This window comes from Sitophilus oryzae, unplaced genomic scaffold, assembly GCF_002938485.1.
Source record: "Sitophilus oryzae breed Bouriz unplaced genomic scaffold, Soryzae_2.0 scaffold_1620_pilon_pilon, whole genome shotgun sequence".
Taxonomy (NCBI): Eukaryota; Metazoa; Arthropoda; class Insecta; order Coleoptera; family Curculionidae; genus Sitophilus; species Sitophilus oryzae.
Genome location: NW_022146304.1, coordinates 2,099,111 through 2,110,270, shown reverse-complemented (window position 1 = coordinate 2,110,270; position 11,160 = coordinate 2,099,111). Strand labels below are relative to the sequence as shown.

Below are 11,160 nucleotides of genomic sequence, written 5' to 3'. Positions count from 1 at the left end.
TACATCCTTTAAAGATAGTATAGGATAGAAGCAAAACAAATGAAGTGAATAAACACTATGGCTAGAGGATTAATACACATAATATGTGTATATCAGTATATTATACTGATAATAAATGAGTAATAACTGTTAATGTGTAAAAATAATTTTACCTCAACGCTAATACCTGGAAATAATAAGGTATAGATCTAGATACACTATTGCTGGCAATGTAACGCCAAGTTGACATTTACGCATCACATCCCAAACTCGTTCTAGAGTTTACGAGAATACTAGCAAAAGAGCAACTTTTTTGTTACGTTTTTGCAAAAAAATATTCGAGTGCAAAAAATGTAAAAAGCAACAACAAACCTAATATGAAGCATATTTATAGCATTTTTTATATTTAAAATATAAAGAATTTTTTTTTGTTATTGGATGTGCTGAAGAAATTCCGATTAATCTTATTTCCAATAATTTAATGCTTTTAATACTTTCTACACACATTACAATATTAAGGCTTCAAATCTGTTTTAGATACATACAGAAAATAAATACCTTCAAATTTCACGATAAAATCACTTGTCACTTTTAAATATGAAATTATGGACTTTCCATAGTATTTCGTCATTATCAGAGAAATACAGGGTGGCCCAAACTGTATTCCGGAAACTTCAGCAGCATATTCTGCAGATAAAAATAAGTAAAAAAGTTCATATGACCTAAAATGCTTAGTGTCTGAGATACAGAGTGTAGAAATTTCATTTTTATTTCGATTTTTTCCGAATAATTTCTGAAGTAACGTCAATATCTGGATGAAAATTGGTGTCTAGAAGTTTTTTTGACATGAGATTTTGATGTCAATATGACACCTATTTATAGGGGGCGCCACCTAAATGTATTTTAACTGTTTTGAAGAGTAATAACTTTTCGTCCGTACCAGTATAAAAAAACTACTGAGTAAAAAATATACATTTCCATGATTTTTTTTATGTAAAAAATGTCTCTTGGTAAAGATCGCTACAAGCAACCGTTCTAGAATGGAAATACAACCGATATTTAGAATGGAAATAGTCCATACATGTAATCGTTGACAAAAAATAAACATGTTGAGTAGATAGTTATTTGACTGATATAATACATTTTGGAACTTTTTATTTCTTTAAATTAAACATAATTTTTTCTTGGAGCTTCAAATACATGATAAAACAGTATCTGTTGCACTTTTAGCACAAAAACATTTCAAATTTATGATTTCAGTCTAATAATTATTTAGTCAACATGTTTAATTTATGTCAATGATGACAGGTATTGATAAATTAGATTGATTAGAGAATTGATAAAGTAGAATTAAGAGAATTTATAAATTACTACCATTACTCGTAGCGATTTTTACCAAGATATCTTTTTCGCGTAAAAAAAATGTCGTTAATGTATATTTTTTTACTCGGTAGTTTTATACAGGTACACGAAAAGTTATTACTCTTCATACCAGTTAAAAAATATGTAGGTGGTGCCCCCTACAAGTAGGAGTCATATTGACATCAAAGTTCTCAGGTCAAAAAATACTCCCAGACACCAATTTTCATCCCAATATTGACGTTACTTTGTAAATTACTTGGAAAAAATCGAAATAAAAATGAAACTTCTACACCCTGTATCTCCGAAACAAAGCATTTTAGGTACTATTTTTTACTTATCTTTATCTGCAGAATATGCTGCCCAAGTTTTAGGAATACAGTTAGGACCACCCTATATAATATACATATATTTGAAAGGCAATAGAATAAAAATATTTAAAATAACCTCTTTAAAAACCAATAATATGTATACATCAATGATGAATCATTATCTTATATTAAAAATTGGTACATAAGTAATAGTTTGAATTGCGGTGCGCATATAAATTGTTCATCACCAATCATTTATAATTGGTGTGTATATAAATATAATCATCAGCGATTTAATTAACAGGAATGCATTAAATGCAGTAATAAAAACAATTAAATAACAAATACAAAACATACAAACGACATGTCAAAATCCTAACAATAAATTAACATTTTATATTCAACTTAAACTAAAATAAATATAGAAAACTGAGATCAACAGAATATCATGCGGTAAGCTTAAAGCTGATTAAGAATTATATAATTCTAATTTGTTCTTCAATTGAGTGTTAAAATAATTATGTCAAGGCCAGGGTTTTGTGCGATGAACTACGTAGTCTGATTAATACTGTTTTTTGAGACAACACAATTGACTTCTGATGTCGAAGCCACTTCCTTTGCATCCATGTCCTAATAAAATACAACAGAAATATTTGTAATAATACTGAATGAAGTCAACACAATGTTTCAGTTATATCTTTGAATAAAAAGATTAAGGAAGGAATTAACAAACTTAGGAAAAACGCGATAGCGGATTAATATGGCTTAAATTCCGGTTTATTAGTGCCATACTAATTTTGGCTCAACCTTCGTTTAGCTGAAATCCGTTATACTCGTATAAGAAATATTTGTTTATGAAGTATTTGGAAGCCTTTTCGAATAGTATGTCACAAAAATGTTTCTGTGGAAATGCATCCTTTTTGAGTTTTTCAACTTTAGATATAGCTGAAATCAGAGCTACTTTCGTTTAGCTGAAATCAGTTATGTAAGAAATATTTGTTTATTTAGGATTTGGAAGCCTTTTAGTACGTCACAACTTTTTTTCTGTGGAAGTGTATCATTTTCAGTTTTTCAACTGAAATGACGGCTACTTTAGTTTAGCTGAAATCATTATGTAATATGTGTTTATTTAGTATTTGAAAGTCAAGACATTTTTTCTGCGAAAATGCATAATTTTCAGTTTTTCCGCTTTAGAATAACTAAAACAATACAGGAAAACACGTTTCTGTTTTTCGTTTATAATTTATACCGGGTGCGTCTCAAAAGTGGCTCACCCCTATAACTTTTTTATTTTTTCAGTTAAAAAAACGAAATTTGGTATGTTAGTATATGACATAAATTAGGATTGATTCACATATTCAATTGTTTTCGGTCACTCCCTGTTTCACCGGAAATGACTAGAACTTTTGATTTTTAAATGCCACCTCAGGTATTTTTTTTACTTTATTCGATAGAAATAACACTCTGAATAGAATGACATATCATATGTCAACTTTTGACATTTTCGAATATGGTTTATTTGAAATTATAACTTGCACTTCGTAACAAAAATTTGACTCGAAATACCAAGTGTGTTATCAAATTATTCGTAAAAAATTATGTTTCTAAATAAATATCTAATAAACCACCATCGTTCCATTTGAAAAAATAGGTCTGTCAACAAAATTTAGTTTTCAACTGCAACTTATAAATTTGTGCATATTGAAAGACCGTACAAAGTTTGAAAACAAATACTCATATACTTTTCGAGTTATTCGTAATTCAATTTGAATCCTTTCGTCGAGGCGGGAAAACGCTGCCAGGAGAGCTACCGTGGGTGTGACGTCACATGCTCGCTAATCGCGCGCAGCGCTTTACCAGAGACATATCAGACGGATCCGTTGCGCCGTTTTCTTGTATCCCTGTCTAGATTTAATTAGATTAGTTACATAATTGTAGTCAAGTTTTATCTGTACTACAAGTTACGCCACTGTATTCAGAATTATTTGTACCGATTCTGTTTTACGCTTAGCCATAAACGACCCTTCAATTATTATTAGTCGATGGAAAGTCCTTATTGTAAAATTATATAGCCTCTGTTCAGACACGTTTGTATTTTACGCAAACAAAGGATCTACAAGGTATAGTTTTAACACTTAATCACACTTTTAAATTCAATTCAGTTCCAAGATGTCGCTTTTTAATTTTCAAAAACATGATGGTGAAAACCGCATATCGATATCTGTTACCGTTTCGGAGTTACGGGGTGTTTTTCAAAAATATGCATTTTTAACAAATCACTGTAACTTTTTTGCTATGAAAAATTTTGTATTTTTATGAAAACATTTCCAAAGCACCTTTTTACGTAGAATTTAATGGTTTAAGTATATTTTTTTTAAAATTAATAATTTAAGAATTATCAACAGAAAATTTGATTTTTTATATGGGACACCCTGTATATTTTTAATTTATTGAAAAGGATTTAAAATTACCTTTCCAAAAATATAACACACTTGATATTGTGCTCGATTTCTCTTCGAGATATAGAGTATATAAAAATTCGCCCGCTTTAAATAAGTATAGGCTTTGAACGGCACCGGCTGTAATGCAAAAAAATTCTAGCTGTGAGCATCAATTAAAACGAAAATAATATTTGCTATGAGAGATGCAGAATTTTATAATAATTTAAAATATATTTAACCAACATCAACACATTTAAACTATATCTAATAACAATAAAAATAAATAGCAAACCAAGACATGAGATTTTTCTACAGGTGTTCGACATATTAACCTTATATCTGTTATGGACAGACGGGGCAGTTTTTGAACATTCCTCGCGGAATTCATTAACTCAGTGGGGGTGACAGATGAAAGATACCCTTTCATAACTGCTAAGTATTTTTAATTCTTGTCTAGATTATACGGAAGAATAAGGAACATTTATTCGCAAATATATCCATAGGATTAGATCCATGGGCTCTAAGTCAGGCGGCCTCGACGGCCAACGGCTGGGATCTTGGTTAGCTATCCAATTATTCTTGAAATAGGCTTGTTCCATCATATCCTATTTGTATGTTTTTTAAACGTTTTTGGATACTACTTATTATAATAAGTGCACCATTAAAATTTCAAAACGAAATCTTTTGCCGTTTTCGAGATATGAGAGCTTAAAGTTTGTAACGGCTAGACGAGGCTCCGCCCCCTCGTGACGTAGTTCCACTACACCCGACTTCGGCCGTCAATCAGTTCGTAACGGAAACACTCATTTGAATTAATGTGATTTGTCATTTTATCGTTATTTAGACTATTTCGTTGGTTTATTTTCACAAGATGCATTCGGTAGGAGAAAGGTTCAATAAAGCTGATTCGGGCAATCTCCCAGAAGTGGACATTTTTATGATAATGGATTATTTTAATAAAAATAAGGAGTTTATTAGTTCAGAAATGAAGGAAATAAAGTTACAAAGGTACCTAAGTAAACCTTTTAATTTCTATTATATTTTCCTTCTAATTTCTATTATATTTCTAAGATATTTTCTATTGCTTAAATACCTATATCTGTATCGGAAAGCAGTGGCGGCTCGCTAGGGTAAAAAAACAAAGGGTTATTTACCCTATATGAAAGAAGGCAACCTATGCATTTTCTTAACTAACCTATGCAATCTTCTTCTATTTGTAACATTAATACAATTAATTAGCATTTTGAGGCTTTTCGGCTAATTATTGAATTAACAATTGTTTATTGTTTATATTAATAATATAATTAAGTTAGAATATGAATATAATTAATATTGAATTAATACATAATAATTGTACAAGTAAATAAGATACTTTCCTCAAATATATATTTTTTTGTTTCCTTTAATGACTAAAGTAAATTTTAAAGCGCTAGTACCTTAAAGTAATATTATTATATATCGGAGTGTGGCGTAAAACATTTTAACACGCTTGTAGAAAAATATTTTTGATTATTTTTGAAATTTTTTAAATTTTAAAAATTTTAATTAAAAAAAAACAAAAATAAATTAATTTTGATCAATTATTAATAAATATTCTCGCGAAAAATTCACGAAGCAGAAAAAATCAGTGGTTTCATATACAGGTGACAAATACTGAATTGATTTTAAGATATGTGATTGACTAGGACTAGTTCGAGGTTGGTCCGCGAAAAGACGTAATACAATAAATATATAGAAAAATATTTCTACTTTAAGGTAAAAACTGATACGTAAGCTATGTACTTTTTTCTTACAGATCCGGCAGACAAAATTATGGTAATAATGCCATTGGATAATATGTGAAGTTAAAACAACAGCAATCACTATGACAAGTAGTGGCAAAAATTACACCGGAGCACAAAATTAATGCAAAAAATTATAATGTACAATGCATTATTATATCCATATATTTTTTTACTTTTTCTGGGGTACGAGATTTTTTTAATAAATCGAAAGATTTTTTTTATGCGACGTTTCGCTCCAACATAGTGGGCTTTATCAGGCACTTTATTCTTGAAGTCGCCTTGCTAGCACCAGTCTGTATAAATTAGTGTGATGACTGTGTTTTTTTACCCAAGAAAAAGTAAAAAAAAATATATGGATATTATCTGAATGTTTAAGAAGTAAGAAACAATTAAAGCATTATTATAAATACTAGTAGAAAAAGTGTAATAGAAGCAAAGTGTAATAGAAGCCGCATCCGAACGTGCAAGCACGCGATAGCATTTCTTATGTGGCTGCATAAATTTGATGGTTTGAAATGCGCTCCTCTTGATTGCTCTTGATCATGCATTTTAAGATCCTTGTCTACTGTATTGGCCCCGAAATGAAAGTTTTCATTTGCCTCCTGCCTCGCGTCTTTTAATATTTTCTTAATAATGGCTGCTTGTTCTCTTTTTTTCGCCAATCCTCGAGGCTTTACAGTATTTGAAGCAGAAGATCGTTTTTTTGGCGCTCAAAAATGTAAGGAATAACACCTGATTTTAATTTTATTCTTCTCGATTTCATAGTTTTTAAGTACATATATGTAATTTTCTGTCTTCTTCAACCTATATTAAAAAAAATAGGAAACACTACTTGTAAGTATTAACTTACATTAAAGTGATCTTCACAACAAAATCTCTTCTCAAAATGTCTTCGCATTGCATGCTGCCATGCTCGTCTTAACTTTATGTCGGACGGTAAAGAAATAAATAGTTTTTCTGGGGAATTTTTATTCGTATTTGTGCATTCTGGCACTACACAACGTTTCCTTGTCTTTTTTACACTAATATTGAATAAAAGAAAGACTTTAGTACTACCCTTGTATTATAAACAAGGGTACTACACTACGTTATACTATAAATTTAAAACACACTTTCTGTAATCGGGCAAAGCAGACCTGTGCATTGTATCGAGCCTGTATCAAGCGCGGTCGCCAGCCGACCTGTGGTGCTATGACGTAGCGGCTGGCCACGCCCCTTTCTCGCGCAATAGATGTTTGTACGAGTTTTTGAGGTACTAAACGTACGAATAAAATACTAATTTTTGGTAGATCTGTTATTTTTTAGTTGTACTTTCGATTGGTAAAATAAAAAAAAATTGTGGAACAAGCCCATTGGCTGCAAAAATTTGCTAATAACTTCAGCGTTCAGAGGCGGTGCGTCGTCTTGCTGGAAAAATATGTTTTCGAGTTCCATTAAGGGCATATCATCAATAAGGGGTCCAAAACCTACTAATTAAAAGTGGCGAACTTTTAAAAACTCTGTATTTCGAAGGGGATTATAACAAAATATCAAGTGTGCTATATTTTTGGAAAGGTAATTTTAAATTCTTTTAAGTTAATTAAAAATATAGAGGGTGTCCCAAATAAAAAATCAATTTTTCTGTTGATAACTCTTAAATTATTAATTTTAAAAAAATTATACTTAAACCATTAAATTCTACGTAAAAAGGTGCTTTGGAAATATTTTCATAGAAATACAACATTTTCCATAACAAAAAAGTTACAGCGATTTGTTAAAAATGCACATTTTTGAAAAACACCCCGTAACTTCGAAACGGTAACAGATATTGATATGCGGCTTTCACCATCATATTTTTGATGAAAATTGAGCTCCAGACACCGATATTAGTTTTCGTCTATCTCCTATAGAAAAGGGTGTTTCCATTTAAAAGCGTCGAATTTGACCCACTCTGTACAGTCTATCATCGACTGCTTGGAAATTGAAATTCAAAAATCTAGCGACCCTGTTCAACAGGCGCTGACTTGGTCCGAGTATAAAAAGTGTAACACTATAAAGTGTTTGATATCATGTACCCCCCTCCTGATGGTTTCATAAACTTTATATCTTGTGGGTATGGAGGACGCGTAAGCGATGTTGCAATTTTTGAAGATTGTGGATATTTAAAAGTTCTTCCAGAAAATTGCGTTATTATGGCAGACCGAGGTTTTAAACAAATTGAAACATCCCTAAGGGAAAAAAAATGCACATTGATCAGACCTCCAAGTGTTGTAAGTAATGTAAAAATGACCAAGGATGACGTTCTGCTTACAAAACGAATTGCAAGTGTGCGAATACATACTGAACGTATAAAAAATCGCTTGCGACATTTAAAATGTTAGGACCCCACTCTACTATTTCTTCAGCAATGGTTCAAAAACTAGATAACGTAGTTAGTATTTTCTGTGCCATAATAAACTTACAAAAACCCATTATAATACAACAGTACATTAAGATTATACTATGTCTGTTTCTAAATAAAACAATGGTTTCCTAAACGATATTTTTATTAAGATCTTAAATGTTTATTCAGTAAAAACTGCATACAGTAATTTAAAAATGTTGGTTTTCCAAAAGTGTATGGCAGAGTCAATAAGACCTTTTGTAAAATCCTCATTATATTTAACGTTGATAACAGTAATTTCCTTGCCTTTGTAGCTTCAAAATTGGGGTGTGCTACGCAAAATATTCCTTTTTCAACACCTCTTGCTAACATTTGCAGATTTATTTGTGCTAAGTATTTTTTCCCTATTTCGTTATTGTTATTAACATATTGTAAAAAGGCTTTAACACCACTGGATTCAACTTGGTTATAATCAGTATTCATCGCGAGAAAGTCAAATACCATATTGACATCTACTTGCGGTAAATTATGTGAATCTCCTTTCTGGAAACCCTCCTCCATATTTAGCAACAAATACAACTTCTTTTACGGTATTCAACAACAAAAATAATAATGTAACTGCTGTAAATGTCGACTGTACTTCAATACCTTGTATTGAAGTACATTGAGTGTCCCAGTCAAACTGAATCACGGTCTTGCCGTCGCAAGTGGAGCAGCGTGCGGCAGGCATGTGACGGCAGGCCAATGAGAGCGCGTTTATTTCATTTGAACGGAGCGCATAACTTCAAGAGTCTCTCTTGTCAAAGGAGTTTATTTTTTTTGAAAAAAGAGTTATTTAATTGGTATTATAATACTAAAACATTATTTTTTTACCGCTTTTAGTGCAAATTTTTTTTTAGTGAACAGACCTATTGAGATGATTTTAAAAATACGATTTGGGCATCTTGTAACGGGTCAGGAAAAGACACTAAAAACATTAAACAATCAAATCTATTTTTCCAAGGCTCCTTGATTAAGAATTAGTGTTTTTAACATAGCCATGGCACACTAAATTGAAACTTAAAATACTATTTTTTATTAAGCGAGAATATCAAAAGTTGACATATGATATGTCATTCTATTCAGAATATCATTTTCTATCGAATAAAGTAAAAGAATACCGAGGGTGCCATTTAAAAATCGAAAGATGTAGTAATTTCCGGTGAAACAGGAAGTGACCAAAAACAATTATTGAATACATCAATCAAATCCCAATTTAAGTCGTATACTAACGCACCAAATCTCGTTCTTTTTTTATCTGAAAAAATAAAAAAATTATAGAGGTGAGCCACTTTTAAGACGCACCCGATTTAATATAATATTTTCATTTGCATTCGACAATTGGAATTCGTAAACAGGCGCTTACAGAGTGTTATGATTGGTTGAGTTTGGTTTGGTTTGTTGGTTCGTTTATGTTTATTTTAATTTTTTCTCGGTACGGTATTGATGTACGGTATTTAACGTTTCGGAAAGTTTATCTCTTTCCGTCGTCGGAAGCAAAAAAATACAAAGAATACAGAAAAAAACTATTTAAAATATTTAAATGCAACTATTCGAGAACATTTTAGTTTTTTTTAAACAGATACGTCTACAAAAAAACGCTGTCAACGATCAGTTTAGTTTTTTTCTTTATTCTTTGTATTTTTTTGGTTCCGACGACGGAAAGAGATAAACTTTCCGAAACGTTAAGCATTTTTTTGTTCGTTAGGCAACTTTGTTTATGTGTCAACCTAACAGCTGACAAGTAGTTTCCGTTGGATTAACGCAGCAGTGTTTACAAAAATAACTATTTTATTTTGTAGATTTTCTTACAGTGGCGAAATACCCATATAGGATTTTTTGGAGAGATGAATCCGCCACATAGGCATAGACATTTTTTGCAAAATTTATTGACACGCACTGATCGGATATCTCGTAAGAGTCGATTTGGACAGTCGCCAAGGTAGGCTATTGACAATGATATGGCCGAGAACCGCGCTTCGGATTCCGCGCAAGATTAGCCTTAGCCATGGAGGGTAAGGAGAATTATTTTCGTGTATTGAAAAGTGGTCATCAAAAAAGGAACAATTAAGAAGGCACTGCTGTAGCAAAAATTCTACATTTGAAAGAAACGCCAAAAAATTTGAGAACAGGAAATAATTAAAAAGAAATAGATAAATATGCAATTTCTAAAAGCGCGTGTTGCCACCCTTTTTTGACCTCTTCTTAACAAAATTGTGTAGACCATTTAATACCGATTAAAAGTTGTATTTTAACATTTTGTCTATTTCATAATATACAGGGTAAGTTTCCTACGATGTTCTCTATGGGTATCTCGGAAACTACTGGAGATAGAGAGTCGGTTAAATGGGGAAAGAATTGCAGTTTTGTGGGGTCATAAATATGCGCTTTTCAGATTCTTGAAAAAGTTCATGGCTTACTAGATATTTCGAAAAAAACAATTTTCGGCTATTTTAAAAATTGTTCCTAATTCTATTATAACCTATTTTAGACAAAAAGTTTTCAGATAAAAGTTGTAGATAATCATATCCTTTATGAGAATGTGCCCTCCGTTTTCTTCGAAAGCCTGTCATTTTTGACATATGACACAAACATCTGTTTTTTTAAATGGAAACCATAGTTGGCCATGACTTCATAAAAAGCGCCATTTTTAAGCTTTTCAGCGATATAAGCTATAATATGTTTTCTTCGAAAAATTATTGAGTTATATGCAATTCTTATCATTTTTAAACAATTTCACTTAGTTAGCCATGGAAACAAGTTCAATCGCCATTACTCTCAGAAATGTGAAGCTGTCACATCCAAACTTCGTAAATTAAAATAAGCAAAAATTGTAAATATGAATTTTTCAAATGAAGAAAAGCGTGTAGGATTATTGGTTCAAC

The 11,160-nt window shown here is 31.3% G+C and overlaps 1 protein-coding gene across 2 annotated transcripts in view; it reads right to left on the bottom strand.

Moving 5' to 3' along the window:
* Positions 1 to 1,774: 1,774 nt before the first annotated feature.
* The window catches only part of LOC115880205 (centrosomal protein of 97 kDa-like), a 34,800-nt gene continuing 25,414 nt past the window's right edge, over positions 1,775 to 11,160 (bottom strand). For both annotated transcript variants that reach the window (XM_030897343.1, XM_030897344.1), the window contains exon 14: positions 1,775 to 2,279. In XM_030897343.1, coding sequence (XP_030753203.1) covers positions 2,199 to 2,279 — 81 coding nt within the window. In that variant the 3' untranslated portion in view covers positions 1,775 to 2,198. The remainder of the gene's footprint in view (positions 2,280 to 11,160) is intronic.